Source organism: Podarcis melisellensis (genome assembly GCF_964234715.1).
Source record: "Podarcis melisellensis genome assembly, chromosome: 1".
Lineage (NCBI taxonomy): Eukaryota > Metazoa > Chordata > Lepidosauria > Squamata > Lacertidae > Podarcis > Podarcis melisellensis.
In genome coordinates this window covers 102,719,172-102,737,030 of record NC_138528.1, presented here as the reverse complement: position 1 = coordinate 102,737,030, position 17,859 = coordinate 102,719,172, and the positions used below count along the sequence as shown (strand labels likewise).

The 17,859-nt window shown below is 38.9% G+C and overlaps 2 protein-coding genes across 6 annotated transcripts in view; one reads left to right on the top strand and one right to left on the bottom strand.

Moving 5' to 3' along the window:
* Positions 1–10,997, top strand: part of PRPF40A (pre-mRNA processing factor 40 homolog A) — a 30,182-nt gene extending 19,185 nt beyond the window's left edge. The window contains exons 14-26 of the mRNA XM_081928782.1: positions 475–583; positions 1,012–1,162; positions 2,378–2,511; positions 3,018–3,132; positions 3,280–3,371; positions 3,514–3,630; positions 4,312–4,449; positions 5,304–5,399; positions 6,533–6,619; positions 6,704–6,800; positions 6,896–6,957; positions 7,610–7,738; positions 9,669–10,997. Of these exons, the coding sequence (XP_081784908.1) occupies positions 475–583; positions 1,012–1,162; positions 2,378–2,511; positions 3,018–3,132; positions 3,280–3,371; positions 3,514–3,630; positions 4,312–4,449; positions 5,304–5,399; positions 6,533–6,619; positions 6,704–6,800; positions 6,896–6,957; positions 7,610–7,738; positions 9,669–9,761 (1,420 nt within the window). The 3' untranslated portion in view covers positions 9,762–10,997. The remainder of the gene's footprint in view (positions 1–474; positions 584–1,011; positions 1,163–2,377; positions 2,512–3,017; positions 3,133–3,279; positions 3,372–3,513; positions 3,631–4,311; positions 4,450–5,303; positions 5,400–6,532; positions 6,620–6,703; positions 6,801–6,895; positions 6,958–7,609; positions 7,739–9,668) is intronic.
* A 1,620-nt stretch (positions 10,998–12,617) lies between these two features.
* Positions 12,618–17,859, bottom strand: part of FMNL2 (formin like 2) — a 184,508-nt gene continuing 179,266 nt past the window's right edge. For 2 of the 5 annotated variants that reach the window (XM_081928733.1, XM_081928737.1), the window contains one exon: positions 12,618–15,064. In XM_081928733.1, the coding sequence (XP_081784859.1) occupies positions 14,955–15,064 (110 nt within the window). In that variant the 3' untranslated portion in view covers positions 12,618–14,954. Of the gene's footprint in view, positions 15,065–17,403; positions 17,783–17,859 lie in introns of those variants that run through there. The other 3 variants (XM_081928732.1, XM_081928735.1, XM_081928734.1) reach the window with 2 other exon arrangements.

Genomic DNA, 17,859 nt, shown 5'->3' with positions numbered 1-17,859 from the left:
CTTCCCCTTTTCTGTTGAGTGAAACTCCGACTCTGCAGCCATTTGAAAGTCTAGATACAAACCATGGTTGCCTCTGCATTTGTACAAAGACTGCAGTGTGTGAGAAGTTGTCACTGAGACTGTTGGCAAAATATGTATTGGGAATGGATGCAAGCAAGGAAGGGATCCATTGCTGTGTGTTTTAAAAATACAAAAACCTTTCATCCAAACAATGGGAGAAAAGAAATGGCAGGAGCTGGAATACAACACATAGAACTTTTTAAAAAATCTAAATTGTTAACACATTAGTACTTTTATTTTAGCTTTGCAAGCTGGAATGATTTTGTAATATTAAACATGAGTTACGTATGATTACACATTTTATACTCTCTTGGTTATCACACATTTGGCAAGGATTGGGATGTTGACTGATCAGTGTGAAAGAGTGGGAGCAAAGTGATTTATAGAGCCTTTTTTCTTCCTATTTCTATACAGAAAAGCTGAACAAATGTTTGGAGAGATGGAAGTCTGGAATGCAATATCAGAACGTGATCGTCTTGAAATCTATGAAGATGTCCTATTCTTCTTATCAAAGAAAGAAAAGGTAATTTATTTCTTCAAATGGGGGGCATACACACCGACGTACTCCTCTTCCTCTTTTCTATAGGTAAATCTGTCTTCCTCTACATTTTAACAAATATCATATCTAGATTTCTATAAATGACAATGTCTTTTCCTTAATGTGGCACTACTTAATTTAGTTCCGATCAAAATAGAGCAAAAGCTTGATGTGGTGATTACACCATAGGCATTTCTTGAAGATAGTCTTCTAGTCTATCTGGAATTATGCACGCATCCTGGCAATGAAAAGTAGTGTGATGTCTCTTTCTTGTTCAGTGATGAGGTTATGCAGTTGCTTCAGACTGGCGGATTTGCTACAAAATGCCCCCTCTTAATAATCTGTTGGTAATGTTTGATACCGAGCATTTTAGCAAAACAAATGCCATTAAATGTATCATTTAACTTTTTCAGGAACAGGCCAAGCAGTTGAGGAAGAGGAACTGGGAGGCATTAAAAAACATCTTGGATAATATGGCTAATGTCACATACTGTACTACCTGGTCAGAGGCTCAGCAATATCTGATGGACAATCCTACCTTTGCAGAAGACGAGGAACTTCAGAGTAAGGAGACAGGGTTTAATCCACATAGTGCTAAAGTTTTCTCCCTCTCCTTCCCCTCTGTGCCTCCTAAATCTGCATCAGGCCTTCTTCCCACTCCGGAGCAGACTTGGGGACAGCATGAGGAAGGATTATCCCATTGCACTAGCACAAACATTTAGTTAAATACAACTCAAAATATCCTGGTTCCTTTATTGTCGGAATATGATCTTAATGATGATCTGATGGCAACAGCAACTCGGATCTTTAACCTTCAATCTAGCTTGCTCCAGTTTAGAGGTGGTGTGCCTGATAAAACAGCATTGTTACTCCCTTGCAAACTCACATTGCTCTTAGTGGAGAATGCAGGAGCCAGCACTGCACAGACTTTGATCCAATTCAGACCTAATCAGTTTATTTTCCTTTATATGGTTTAGCAGTATTTTTTGTTAATATTTTGTTTGGGTGGGGTGTGTGTGCGTGCACATATGTATATATGTATTTATATATTAGATAGATAGATAACATGAATGTAAGCAAAGCACCTGGGTATCTTGGGTTTGGAAATCATTGAAAGCTCCTGTTACTTTAAAATCAAAAGCTTGTCATTGGTATAGCAGAAATGAAGGAAGGGAGTGCATGTTTCTGAGGCTTGCTACAGATTGCTCTTGTAGTGAGAAATTGCCATTAAAAATGTTGGGGCAGGCAGGGATGTTGAAGGAGACTTGTCTGGTGTCAGAAGCCTGCTGTACTCCTGGAGGCTCCTGTGCACAAGTGGCTCCAATCTTCAGGCAGTTGCCCTCCAGAACTTGGATGCTGATGAGAATGATGCGGGGGGGTTAGCACATTTGCCCCATGCCTGTCCCTTCTTTTTTTCCCCTGATAATGTAACATCTAAAGAAAGGGCTATGGTTTCTTCTGAGACTTTATAAATCTTACATGAGAAACAAAGCAAAAGCTTTGCCAAAAGCACGAGCCAGATTTTTTAAAAATGGCTTACCTCAGCATTGGGGAAGATCCAGTTGTGTCAACAGGCACTAAAGGATTCTCCTTTCCTCTCAGCCCCCCTCACCTCCTACCTGCTGAAGGAGATTTTTTTTTCCAGGGACAGGGGGCTGTTGTGGAGGAGGAGAGGAAGGGAAGTCATGTTTGTGCAAGCAGAAGATTGTGGCACAAGCAAATTACCACAGTTGGACCTTACCCTTCATTTTCTGAAACGCTTGTATGCTGCTTTTCTAGATATGGATAAGGAGGATGCATTGATTTGTTTTGAAGAGCACATAAGGGCTTTGGAAAAGGAGGAGGAGGAAGAAAAGCAGAAGGGATTGCTCAGGGAAAGACGACGGCAACGTAAAAACAGAGAATCTTTCCAGGTTAGTGACAAAATGAACTATTAGGTGTTGGGATAGGTTACCATCAATCTTGGTATTCTGTAAAGTGCAAATAATGAGTGTAGATAAATACTAAAAGATCTTGCAGGTCAACATTTTATGGCTTCACCATAGTCTGTTTTACCTGAAGAAAGTTTATTTTCGATTCATCATCTCCTGGCATGTCTGTCACAGTATGGCCCATGGTCAGGGATGATGGGAGTTGTAGTCCAGCGTCATCAGGGAGCACAGGTTAGCCACCCCTACTCAAGACTGCAGTCCTAACTCCACTTAGCTGGTAGTAAGTGCCACTGAATTCAGTGAGACTTAATTTCTGAGTAGACATTATTAGTATTGCAGTCCTAGAGGTATGTTAGATGCTTTTCCATTTGATGTCCACATGCTATATTGTAGCATTCTATGGGGCAGTAAAAATGACAGGGCTGACTCATTTCCATTTTAATATACAGGATTGTGAGATTCCCCATTTTCTACTGTTTCCTTTGCAGATATTTTTGGATGAGCTGCATGAACATGGCCAGCTGCATTCAATGTCATCATGGATGGAGTTATATCCAACCATAAGTTCTGATATTCGATTTACTAACATGCTTGGTCAGCCTGGTAAGTATATTCTCTCATGCTTGTAGAAAATAAGATGGAGGTAATGCTTGCGCATTTTGGGTAGATAGAAGCAGGGTTACTAATGTAATAAGAAATGCAACTCTTGGGTAAGCGGGAGGTTTTGACCAATGTAGTTTCTTTCTTCAGGCTCAACAGCACTTGATCTCTTCAAGTTTTACGTTGAAGATCTGAAAGCACGCTACCATGATGAAAAAAAGATAATAAAAGACATCTTAAAGGTGAGGGGAAATGTGATTTTAGTTGCTGGGAGAAAACCAGTGTTTCCAATCCACAATGAGTGGGTTTAGATACCTTGAGCTGGGAATCCACACTGTCATGTTGTAACATGAGTTTGTGCCATCAAAATTTGCTGTTTTGCAGGACAAAGGATTTGTAGTTGAAGTGAATACTACTTTTGAAGACTTTGTCACAGTCATCAGTTCAACTAAAAGAGCTACCACTTTAGATGCTGGAAATATCAAGCTAGCTTTCAATAGTGTAAGTTGGGCTTTTAAAAATCTAGAATATTTTTTTAAATCCTAATGTTAAGAAGACTTGATAAAATGTTTACAAGTCTGCAAATAAGTATGTAGTATCTGTATAGTCAAATGCTAGAATATAAACTTAATGATGATAGGTGGGAAAGTGTGGAATTGATGGGGCTGTTTAGACCTAAAAGCAAATCACAGTTGAGGAGCCTCAGGCTTGCATCCTACCTCCTCCACTCAGATAAGTTTCAATCAAAGTTTAGTGGCAAACTATGATGTATCAGAATTTGCCCTGTTAGTCATTTATAGAACCAAATCATGGGTGGTGCCAAATGTTGCATGAAAAGACCTCCACTCATGCAACATGACTTCCTCTTCTCCTTCCTACACCCCCCCCCCCCAAATAAGCTCCAGATGATTGAGGGACTCCCCAGAGGGGATTCTGGAGGTGCTCAAGTGAAAAGAGACGAAGGCAAAGTCCTACATAGTGAGTGGGAAGTCTGTTCTACTCATGAATGGATCACATTAGGTTCAATCACATGATTTGGTAGTGCGTCTGAACCACCATTATATGTGACACATGCACAGCAAATAATGAGAAAAGTACTCCCTTGCAAAATGGGATTTGGTTGTTTTCCCTTTTTTCCATTGCCCTTACATTGAATGGTCACTTGGTTTTGTTTTGATGTAGCTGTTGGAAAAGGCAGAGGCTCGTGAACGTGAGCGAGAGAAAGAAGAAGCCCGCAAAATGAAACGGAAAGAGTCTGCTTTTAAGAGTATGCTAAAACAAGCAACCCCTCCAATTGAAATGGATGCAGTGTGGGAAGATGTAAGCATGTTCCATAGCATTTTGCAAGAGAATGTTGGTTACCCAGAAAACAATTTTCCCCCATTGTTAAATGAAGTGTGTGTGTGTGTGTTTTTGGGGGGGGGGTATAACTATCAAAAGTAATGAACAGCAGCAATAGACCTATAATAGTTAAATGTATCGATCTAAGTACAATTTCTTTTAAATGAAATTAGAAAGCCTGTAAATGGAATAACAAAATAGGTGAAGTGCTTGCAGGGAGATAAATTGAAGGATTTTAACTCAAGTGGTCATGGGGTGGGGCAGTGGGGTGTCTTCCCAGGAGGATGCAAAAAGGTCCCGTTTAAGAGCAGAGATAATAGATACATTTTGGAATGAAATGCACTTTTGAATGTTTTCTCACATTTAAAATTGTGGCATCAGATATTCCAAACATGGATCAGATAGGTTTTTATACAGGGTACTCTTCTAGAAGTCAAGGAAGAATTAATCCCACTTGGCACAATATGAATATTTGATGATTGGAAAAGCTTTGGATTATGTTCAGTGAGAATACTGGAATGCATTTCTGAAGAAAATTGATGTGGGGTCTAAATTCTTAACCTTTATAAGCATCATACATAAAGCACCTCACGTTTCTGTCTTTACCATGGGATCTTGGCTAAGATTCAGCTATGCTAAGAATATCAGCAGGAGTGTGTTTCATCATTATTTGATCTGGTTTTTATGAACACAATACTTTTACCTAGTAGATTGTATTGAGCCGTAGTCTGATTTTTTTTGGAAAAACAAAGTAATTTATAAACAGAACATTTTTATTTTATAAATTGAAGTTGCTGGCTAAACCATATACATAATTCTTCTCTTATATATAGATTCGGGAAAGGTTTGTGAAAGAACCAGCATTTGAAGACATCACTCTAGAATCAGAAAGAAAAAGAATATTTAAAGATTTCATTTATTTACTAGAGGTAATGATACTATGATATGAGCATTGTCTGATAGATTTGAAACAGATTTTTAAAAACTTAACTTATTGAACTGATCCCCTACAATAGAATTGGAGAACCTTTTCTTCCTGTATCTCTTAGTGAAAATCTGTTGGCGCCTGCAATGCAAGTGGTGGGTGGGAGCCAGAGCCAAAAGTTGGTGAGGTATTCCCTTTTCTCTCTCATGTGGACACCCTTTCCCAATTTTTTCCTTGGACAACTCATGAACTAAAGCCGCCTTTCTCCAAGCTGGTGCTCTCCAAAGGTTTTGGAGTACAAAAGGCCTTGCTCAGCTTGCTTATTAGAGTGAGCCGAAGGGGATTAGCTGGGTTGGGACCAAAGAGAATAACGTCTCACTGGGGCAGGAGCAAGTTCCAGCCATCCTTAAGGGGGCATCACTGGACCAAGTTATTTATTTAACAACTATCACTGATTGGGGAATACTGTGGCAAGGTGCTTGAAAGGGTATGGCAGCCCAGCTTGGATCAATTTCATTATGGCTTCATCTGGGGTCCAAATAACAGAAGGATGCTGTCCCTAAAATATCTACTGCCCTAAAATATCTACTGCCTAAAATGCTGGCAGTAGGTGTCAGCATTTGCCTGGACACAAAATACTATTGAAAGCATAGCTTTGTAGAATATATTTATGGGGACATTAGCTTCCTGTCTGAGAGTGATGTGTAATTAATTTTAACGGTTGGCATCTTTTTCATTAGATTCTATTTTTAATAACCTGAACACTGGTAGTGTATTCATCATCAGGAAGGATTACATGAAGATGTCAGCCCTCCCACTGTTGGAACTGCTCTTTAAATGTTGTAATTCATACCTCCCAAACATCTTTCTTTGCAAGAAGTATCCTGTGTTTCCAAAATCTCATTTGCTGTTAAGAAGATGGAAGAGTATGAACAAGTGTGGCTTTGCAAAGCAAGTAAAAGCCAGTGTCCAAAAAGGCATGCAGTGCAGTTTCAAAATAAAAGTATATAGAGGAAGTATTTCAGAATAGAGACTTAAAGAGATACACTATACATACTGTATTTGTGTAGCAAAAAAATTAACAAAACGCATGCTTACTCTTTCAAATGAGTAATTTTTATTCTTTCAATGCTGCAGCACGAGTGTCAACACCATCATTCAAAGAACAAGAAGCATTCTAAAAAATCAAAAAAGCATCACAGAAAAAGGTCTCGCTCTCGTTCGGTAAGTATGCAGTATTCAGTTGGTTCTTTTTACCACCCAGCCTTTAAAAACTAATGTTACATGTCAAATACTCTTGCTTTAAAGGGTTCAGAATCTGAGGATGATGACAGTCATTCAAAGAAAAAGAGGCAACGCTCAGACTCTCGATCAGTCTCCGAACGCTCCTCCAGCGCGGAATCTGGTACTTAAAAAAAAAATCTTACCTAACAAAATAGAGATTTAGCAGTTATCAACTTAAATAACCCTGATACCTATTTAATTCTAATGCATTAATAGAGAGAAGCTACAAGAAATCAAAGAAACACAAAAAGAAGAACAAAAAGAGGAGACACAAGTCTGTGAGTATACCTCAGTTTGGCACTGTTCTCCTCCCACCCCACTCAATTTCTTGTATCTATCTGTGAAACGAAGAATTAAGGCGCACTTAATAAAATTGAACAACAGTGTGCTATTTTATTATTTGTATGTGAATTGTGTGACAGTACATTTGGTACAGCCATTTTTTTTTGTTTTAAAAAATCCCTAAAAAGTAGTAGTAGTCTTCCTTCCTAACCAAATTCTTGAAAGTTAAAGCATTCTGTATCACTGAAGTTTCCTGTTTAAAAGCTCACAAGCTGCCAGATACTTCTCCTGAGCCAGAAAGTCTGAATCCAGTTTGTTGTGCTTCACTTGCACATAATTTCTGTGCTATGAATATGATGTACAGTTAGAAGCCTTGCAGGTAGACGAGTCCCCCCCATACCAGTTAAGACTTGCAGCCAGTTGGCATGAGTAAGAGCTAGGTTAAGTCTCTTTAAATGTTCAGTCATGATTTTGAAAGTTAATATTTTGACACCAGACTGTTGTGTGGTAATGAGAATTGATTGAAACACAGGCTTGGGATATAGAAAGACTCTTGTGGAACTAGAGGTAGATTCCCATTGGCCCCACCCTTCTACAGTGTATTCTCTGTGCATCCTTGATTTATACTGTTTATCTTACTCTGTACAGGATTCTCCAGAATCGGATGTGGATCGAGAAAAAGACAAAAAGGAGAGAGAAAATGAAAAGGAAAGAAGTAGGCAAAGATCTGAATCTAAGCATAAATCACCTCCTAAAAAGCGACCTGGCAAAGATTCTGTGAGTTTCCTTGGCTTTATTGTGTTAACTGTCTTACCAGTAGATTAGTGGTTGTGTCGTCTAAAGGTGGAAGGATCTGCTATTTCTGATCAGTGTCACTGTTGCTTGTTTTTTACCCATAATAGTTATGCTGCAATTTTTTAAAAAACCTGGGGCCCTCCAGATGATGTTGGATGCCAATCAGCCCAGCCAGCATGGCCAGTCATCTGCAGTGATGGGAGCTATATTCCATTATCTGGACAGCCACAGATGTATTTTGATACATATAAGCTGCCAAAGCTATCACAACATTTGGAAAAGAACAAATTGGTGGATAACTGATACACACATTGGCCCAAGAGGTCATTTTGTATAGCTGTAGTTTTGTTTTGGCCTTTCGAGTTTATATCCTTCCTTTAAACACCAAGCTTGTATAAGGAAGCATGGACTAAAGTGTAACATTGTATCTTCTCTTCATCCACAAAATTTCCTGAGAGCTTATTAGCTGTAGCTGAGGACCTAAATGCTAGAATTTAATGATCCGCATTTAAGTTTTGCTGGCTTCTGCCTGGCCCAATTACAATATAGATTGGCTCTGCTAATTCTCAATAGAGTGGCAACTATGGATCATAATGGCTTAATGGGACTAAGTTATTGTGGTTCAAGCATAACAAACTATTGTTTGGTCTCCAGAACTGTTTCTAGCTAATACACATCTCTTGTACAGTGGTACCTCGGGTTAAGAATTTAATTCGTTCCGGAGGTCTGTTCTTAACCTGAAACTGTTCTAAACCTGAAGCACCACTTTAGCTAATGGGGCCTCCCGCTGCAGCCGCACCACTACCACACAATTTCTGTTCTTATCCTGAAGCAAAGTTCTTAACCCGAGGTAATATTTCTGGGTTAGCAAAGTCTGTAACCAGAAGTGTATGTACCCTGAAGCGTATGTAACCCGAGGTACCACTGTATAAGCCTTAGAATTTACAGTGACCACCAGCCACTGATACTATATGTATTTACTCAAGGTGGTGATGTGTAGTTAACTCAGTACCTTCAAGTTAACAGTACTATTGAAAATCCACTGAGAACAGCAAAACGATCAAGCCACTTCAGTGGCTTGGCTTTGCACTAACCTGAACTCTGTTCTGGAAGTCCAGTTAGGGTTTAGAATACAGTATGAGCAATTCCCCTTCCTCCCTGCGATTACTGAGGCATCTGATGAGTACATCCAACTCCTTTTTGAAGATTTAACACTAGGATTTAGCCCCCTAGACCTAAATCACTTTGGGCATAGCTTTTCTGTGAAGAAGGCACTAAGAGACTCCCATGTTTATTCGGAGTTCAGATTAAGTTACTTTCAACTTCAGAAAGATCAGATTCCTCAAGCATCTTTTGTTCAGACACTAGTTATATCAACATTTTGTATGGGATTTCTGTTCATAGTGGTGGAACATGTCATTTATTCTCTCTTTACATTTGACTTACTGAATGTGGATTAAAAGGGCAGCATATAACTTTAGATAAAATTGCTGTAGCATCGTAACCTGGAAGAGTGCATCCTTCTCCTTTGTTCTCAGTATGTTGTTCACCACTAAAGTTACTGTCTGCCTGGAAGTGTGACTACACAATGTCCTTGATCAATTTTGACTTTTCTTGAGGGAGCAGTGCCAGCCAGTCAAATGAAAAAGTAATTAAAAAAATATATTGGGTGCACTTAAAAGTAGTTATTTGAATTTGGTCATTAAATAGGCCTGAGGCCTGTAATTTACCAGTGGTGCTAAAATCGTATAGTTTGAGAGTTTCAAGTGATTTTTAGTATGAAATCTTAGGCTGTCTAGTGATGGCCAAACTGCAGTTCTTAACAAATACTGAAATGTTCGAAATAACTACAATGACTGAATTCTAAACTGTGGGAAGGGTATATTGATTATTTTTCATTGTCCTTTTTCAGGGTAATTGGGATACCTCTGGTAGTGAATTAAGTGAAGGTGAACTAGAAAAACAAAGGAGGACCCTCTTGGAACAACTGGATGAAGATCAATAAAAAGTATTTATACCAAATATGTTTACAATGTGATTTAATAAGAAATATAGATGATTCATTTCAGGAAATGGATTCCAATGTTCCATTGGCATAGCAATGGCTTTTCAGTTCTACTGCATAACTAAATATTTCAAATAATATCATTGTGTGCCTGGCAGCAAATTGTCAAAGACGGTGAACATTCAGAATTCAAGCTGAAGTTCTGCTTCTAATAAGCTAGGCAGCCTGTATATATACCCCATGCACCTTGGCATTCTTCAAAGAGCACATTAGGATGAACAGAAAATCTTTTTATTTTTGAGCCCTTTCAATAGCGGCTTGGAAAAGTACTTGAGCCTTTCGGGCCTCTTGTGTCTATAAAACAGCTCTTGCTATGAAAGCCTAAACTTGTTTTTCTTGTCAAATAAGGTCTGGGGGTGGGTAAGGGGTGCACATGTTCTGTTCAGAAAGATGCTCCTATAATTTTCTTGGGCTCCACTTCTGTTGGTTTTTTTTAATTACTTTTTTTATTTTGCAAGTGGAGGGAAAGGAAGACGAGAGGGGGAAATATTTTTTCTTCATTTATGGTAGTCCAGAATCCATTATTGGGTTTTTGTGTATTACCTTGCTGGCCAAAATGATGTTTTAGGTGGTTTCTATTGAATTTTGACTTTAGGTTGAAATGTATATCGAGTTTCACCCTGAAGTGAATTTTTAGTGTCAAGTTTTAAAACTGTGAAAAATAGATTAATTAATGGAAATCCTAATAGGCCCTTAATTTTCAAGGCTGTAAGGTATGCTGATGTAATAACATAGCTGCCATTTTTTTATTAGAGAAGAACCTGGTATATGTACAAAGAAAAAAACCAAATTGGCAAAGGGTATTATTTCAGCATTAATCTTAATGTTACAGAAAATAGCAAAATCAGACTAAATTGATGCAATATGTTGCCTTAAGGACTTCCGAAGAATGTACCACCAAGTTTTGGAAAGCAGTTGCAATACTCTTGTCTAGAAAAATCAATGTTAACGTAATACTTTTCTTTTGAAATATGTTGACCTAATGTTGAAAACCTGGTCTCCTTTTATTCTGTTCTTTTTTCCTTTGTACTGAATAGATTCTGACCAGCCTTTGATTAAAACTATCAGCCCTATACATTGAGGAGTATTGACTACTGTGGTACAGACTCTAAAATCTTTCTGATTTGAATATTTTTGTACATTTTTATCACTTATTAAACCTTGTCTTCTAGCGTGCACTAGTATTTTTTCTGTTTTTTAAAAATGCTCTGTACAGCCAACACATTACTGATCTCACACAGTGTTACTGGTTAAGTTAAGTACTCTAGTGTGGTGCTTCCTTTTTAATATATGTATAATCACAGCAACAAAAGAAAGGAGCTGTCAAAGATCTGTAACAGCACAGAAGTGGAATACTTAACAATATATAGTGGTGGTAATTCAAGATTGGCCTTTTTATTTGTGAATTTAGCCTCTACTATGCAAATTAAGAAATAAGGACAAATATAGCAGGCATGTTGTTATCCTTAGGTTTTACAGATTTCTATGGCGCTTGTGTAACAGTTTGCTCTACTTGCAAGTAAAAGGTTGGCTTCACAGTACAGTGGCTTGGAACTGCCACTCCTATAAGGGAACTCTGCTGATTGGAGAGAAGCCATTTTCACTGATTTTTCCTTCTCTCCCCCCCTCCCCCAATTGATAGAGTATGGGGGGAGACATCAAACAGTACAGGGTTGTACACGATGCATTCTGAATACTCTCAGGCGCAACAAAATGAATCATCCCTCCTTTATGGTGATCACTTCTTAATGAAAAATTATTCATACTAATTTTGTCTAGTTATATAGCTTAAGGTAGAGTGCAATGAAACGTCCAGGAAATTCCAGAGCAGTAAGTGTTGGGGAATGAGAATGTAAAATGCTATGACTTCCTGCTGTCATAGTGTTTGGGACTCTGCTTATACAAGAGAATTTAAATATGTATTTTGTTAATGTTGAGGAGGAAAAGAAAAAAAAATTGCATATTTGGCTTCCTGTTTGAGAAACTGCAAGTACGGTTAACTTGTTCATACCAATTGCATAGTTTGCCGTACATGGATTGGTAGCGCATCATGTTTCACACTCAGCTACATACTGGTATAGAAGTGGGAAAGTGTCACAGTACTTAAAACAGCTATGAAGGAATAGCAGTTTCCCCGCTCCGATGCAAGTGATATTTATGTAAAATATTTTCTTATTGCCGCCTTGCATAATTTACATGAAGAAACATGTTTTTAAGTAAACATTACTTTTTAAAGCGTTGTCTTTATTTTTCCATTAAAAATAAAAAGCTTTAAGTATAAAGTTAGTTTCTTCATATTTCTGCAAACTGTCATGCCCCATATCTTATTTGCTACAATCTGATTTCTTCTCTAGTTTGCATATCTTGTACATTTGAACTTTCCCTACTGCATCTCAAAGAGAAACAACATACATATATACTGCATCATTTGAAACTTCTTCAAATAGGTTTTGCCTAATGCAAACGTAAAGCAATGCAAATGATTACATGGAGATCTTTCCAATTCTACAATTCTGAGTCTATGTAGTCTGCTCATCCCATCACTAGGTTTCATTTTTCCAGCGTTTAATTTAAAAAGGGTTGTTTGCTTTTAACCTTATAAGAGAAAGTGCATGGTAATGAAGTTACCTGTTTATAGCTCATTACTACTACATTGTGGAAAAAGTCCAGTGCCAAAAGGAACTCCCGCTTACATGCAGCTCTCTCTGGTCCTTGTTTTAGCACAGCCCTGCTACTCTGCATAATTCTATGGCCCCATATAGATCAGTCTGAGTAACAAGGAAAAGCTGTGGATCATTTGTAGTAGTGTAAATAGTTTATTCAATCATATGCCATGAACAGATCAGAAAAGTAACATGAACTGCTTTTATAAAACACCTATAATATTGCTAAGAAGCAGGTCTGTTACTAGATAAAATATTGAAGAGAACATGCCAATATTACAGCCCATTGTTCCTTTCTAAATATTTTTAGCATACTGTGATTTCTCATAACTCCTTAAATTTTTGAATTATATTACCAAATGTTGTTTCCCCCAAACCTAAACATTCATCTTTCTGCGAAGGAAAATGGCACAATCGTGGCATGTTCTCTTTAACATGTCAAGTACACATTGCTGTAAATTGAGAGAACAATTGGCAGTTTGTTTAAAATAAACTTCTCTGTAAATAGTTAAGCAAATGTCAATGTAATAACTTTTGAGCCCCAAACTGTCCATTTAGTTAAATATAAAAAAAACAAAACTATAAGTTAAAATAACATTCAGATTGTATAGAACAGGCTGATGCATTTTTAAACAATATTTACAATATTACCCCGAGGCTAGAGTGGGAATTAAAGAGAAGTGTAAAAACCATAAAAAGCACCAAATTTGTAGCAAAATATCTGTACATTTAGAAACATTATCATATAACTACACATTATTAAAGGAATATGGGACCTTTACCAGTGGTTCACATAAGCACAACAAAAAAGAAAATAATTCAGTGGTTAAATACTATACAATAAATTTTACAATTAACAGTGATGCAGTGCTACCAGGAAAGGAAAGCAAGATGTCCCTTAACTTTAGTCTGATTTTTGTCTTGGGAGAGAAAATCAAGTGCCCTGCCTTGTAAGCGATAGGTGGGGTTGGCAATGGCCGCTCTTGGTAATTAAAACTTTGCTTTAAATGTTTCAACTGGTTAAAAATATGAAATACAAGCACTCTAATCTGGAAAGGATAGCCACAAGCCCAAGGCAGATGCATTTCTAAAGTGAGAAAGTCATCTGTGCACTGTAGCGTTCAACAGATTGTGCGTTCCCTATTAAACCCACATGTTTGGAAGAAATGAAGTGCAACTACATTTACAATTTCCAACTGCACATCTGACTTACACTTCTTGTAAGATGCTGCATCCATCAGCAGATCTGAACTGGGATAAAAAAATCTATTTCAGGTTTGAGAATGTATGCAGTGATAAACTGTTTCGTTAACTAGCTACATTTCAGCTGAGAGACAGCTCTTACTTTATGAGCCAACCTGGATTGTCGCATGGCAGAATCTCTTGTGGAATGGAAGTACAAGCTTATTTAGGGAGTGTATCCTAATTTTACGGCAGGGCACCAGATTTTTATTATTCTGACAACTGAACAGTTGTGGTCCTCAGGAATTATAATACTGATTACTGAGAAGTTAATATCTTAGTGCTAATTAATAAATAACATTGTTACCCAAAAGCTGCCTCTACCTGTAGAAAACAGTAGTGGAATTTCATCCATGATTCCTCTGTGTTTGTATTGTGTTCTATGAGCTATACCTCCTCACTTCAGCTTCACTACCAACTGGTATATAGCAGGTAGAATCTGAAAGCAGGTAGCTGTGTATTTAAAATAAGCCATATGTTATCACATCCTATTTACAGCCGAAACCCCACTATCCAAGCCTTTCTTATCCCAATTAAGTTTAACCCTTTGTAAAATGTAATCACATCTACACCAACTTCTGGATGTTTTCCCCACCCTTAAGAGGAGTGCATTTTTCTTAAAAGGGTACAATTTAATGAGTTTCTCCCCTTCGTATATGGTAAGTCCTTACATATGCATATGAAGGTGTATGCATACATCATCATAATAATAAGTGCAACAGAATCTCAAAACTAAGTCAAACTGTCCAGAAGGAATGTATTGAAATCATTAAAAAAAATCCACAGCGGATCACTTCCAAGTATTACCTATTTACAAGTCATGAGATCAAGAAAGCCCACTGAAGGCTATTCACTAAATGGTATGTAACAAAACAAAACAAAAATACAATATGTATTTTACATTTTGGTTAAAAACACTGAACAAATTTATTGGTGTAAAACAATACCCAATCAAATAAAGTCCTATTGCTTTGATTAATTTGAGCAGGTAATTGAATTTTAGGCACTTGGTAGTTACAGTTGAGTGGAGAGCTCATCTCTCCTCCCCCCCATATTTTTCCCCTCTGTGTTCCTATGTGTTTGCTGTTGTTATTGAGCCCTTCAGAAGATAAGTTAATGTACTGCAATAAAGTCCACAATTAGAATGGTAGCGCAAATATAGTTCACATGGCAAGGAATCAGTCAAGCACACGTTCTACTTTACACATGCACGTTCTCCCAATCCGGCTCACATGGCTATTTCAGCACCGTTGAGAGTGCGTAAATTCTGATCATCAAAACGCCGCCTCACGCTCCTCCTCACCGCATCGGCTCGTCTGTAGGGCTGGTTTCTAAGATCTGCGGGGAAGAAGCAGGAAGGTGTCAGAAGTGGGCTAGCCTATGCCTCTGGATCTAGACAAGGAAAGAGTCCTGCTGGTAGCCAATCAAAGCAGCTTGAAGCAAAAGAGAAAAAGGGACTGTTTAAGCTCCCAAGAGAGCCGAGCAGAACAGCACTGATAGGCCTCTCTCTTCACTGACTATTACTAATATGGAACTTCTGCCTACTGCATTATTCAGGGTTACACATCTAGGTATGAAAAGGGTTCTGCTGCGAAAGTAATCTCGCAATTTCCTTGCACAGCAAAAGTTTCCACCAGATTTCTCCTGTATAGAGAGAATCAGGTGGGGAGCTGCTTCCACACCAGGGTTCTACTACTGAAGGACCAAACTTTGGGGCCACCATGAATCTGCATCAGCTGCTTTTTCTTAGGAGGATGAAAATGAGGGTATGGATTATTATTTTTTAAAAAACACACAGAGACAGGATGGCAGCAGGGTTAGATGCTAATGCTGGTTGGCTGTCACTTGCCACTAATTTTCCCTGAGACCCAGGCTTCATTCATTCTCTCAACCTCTTCAAACTGTGACCTCAGACTCTTCTATACTGGTGAGTTATAATATGAAAAATATGTTATAAAAATGGGACAACAGGGCGCTGTAGTGTTGCCCATGTGAAATTGCATTGAGAGCTATGTTTTTATAGTGTTTTCCAGATCAGTGTAGATCCAGCTGGCGACTCCTTTGCCCCACATGCTACCAATTTCTGCTGTCCACAGGAGGCAAATCTATTGTGTTTGCTAGTGGTATGACCAGCAAGCCAATCTGAAGCCTTCCAGGTTTTTTAAATAAAACAGCAGCAGCAAAAACAATAAGCAGGCACTGCTCCTCTTTCCCAACCCCCAACCCCCCCTTCTACCCTGGAGTTCCCTTAGCTCTTTAAAATCACACCTTCCCAGCTGTGCTAGATTTCCAGACTACAGCAACCTACCAAACCATTCACAATTTGCACAATCTGTACTTGCTTAATGCCAGCAGTTTTGACTACTGTATTACATTGGCACTTTTAAAAGCCAGTTGGCCTACACTGCTAGCAGTGGCGCGGTCCTGATTATGCTTAAAAGAAGGGAATGACATGGGTAGCACTGCTTGTGGCTGCTGCCCCAACAACATTACCCTACCCTACAATGCCGCTGTGAGCAGCAGCCCCATGGCCAGTCCCATTTGCTTCAATAGACTATTGTATTTTAATATTCTGTTGGAAGCCACCCAGAGTGGCTCGGGAAACCCAGCCAGATGGGCGGGGTATTAATAATAAATTATTATTATTATTATTATTATTATTATTATTATTATTATTATTATTATTATTTGCTGAAACGGGACTGCTGCATCAGGAGCAAAAAGCACACACCTATCCTGAATTTGTTTCCCTTTCCACCAACAGGGTTCCCTATAAACTCCCTACTCACACACACTCCCATACATAGCAGCACGGAGGTGCTATCCATACACACACACACACACACACACAAACTATTCTCCATTGTTTTTTCTTAGATTTTATTCTAAGGTCCATGCACACTCCTGCTCCAGGAGAATGAGATGGATACAGGAAACGGGCACTTTCAGAGGAATTGCCCTTCAACATAGCTGATGCTCCCAGAGCCCGCACTGATAATTCGAAGAAGCCAGCCAAATGCTCTCAGTGGCAGCGTACAGTATAAGGATGGCTGCCATTGCTATGGGAAGCGCTGCTACTGAAGCAGAAAGGCAAACAAAGGTGCCGTTGTGAAAAGAGGAGCAAAGAGAATGACAGTCCCCCCTCGCAGGGAAGATTTAGTTGTAGCGCTTACTCAGCCTACCCTCAGGATTCACTAGCAGCCCCCCGAGGTCTTTTGGATAAAGCAACTGGCTGTAAATCACAGGAGGCTCCCAAAGACCCAATTGGGGAGGCAGGGGCGGCTAGTAGATGTGGGAATAATAGTTAATTGCTAAGATGCAACTAACAGCCATAAGATCCACACACAGCCTTTTCTCTTTTCCTAGGGTTTGCTTCACTAATAGTGCCTGAATCCACTGTCCTTGCAGGGTAGACAGAGCACACAAATAAATCTTTGCACGTAAGCTCCCATTTCTGAGAGGTTCCCACATTTCTTTAGTATGGCAAAATGCCTTTTGGAACCACCTGGCATATGGAAAAGAAACGGGCAAAGCTTTATACGCTGCATGCTTATGCCAGGAAATGCTATATTGCTGTTTGATGGGCTGCTGTTAAAAAAAGAAAAGGAGCACAGAGCCTGTAAAATAGTTGGCAACCCTACTTTGTGCCCCTTCCCTCTCTGCAGAACACAGACTCATCAGTACAACACAGAGGCAACAACATCTATCTTGTGGAAGAGTCTGGAGAGGGAGGAGCCACTAAGTGCTGTGACGTCATCCAGCACAGGCAAGAGCTGCAGATTAATCCATCCCACACGCTACAGATAAAAACACACAACAGAAGAAAGACCGAAAAGCACCAGAAACGCTGCTAAACGCTTGCAGCGCCATCCCTCCTTTATCTTAAACTTGGCTGTGATTTGCAGCAGTTTTTGTGTTGGCATACAGAGAGAGGAGGAAGCTAAGTAAAAAGTGATGCTTGCCAGCTCTGTGTATCCTCCACCACCGGTGTGCTAGAAGAAATCCTTACCCTCGAGTGAACATTTGGAAATTTAGTGATATTATTCTTCTTTAAGGCTAAACAGAAGGGGGAAAAAACACAGAATGATGGTTAAGTTAAAAATGGGATGGAACATGAAGAGCAACTCAATTCT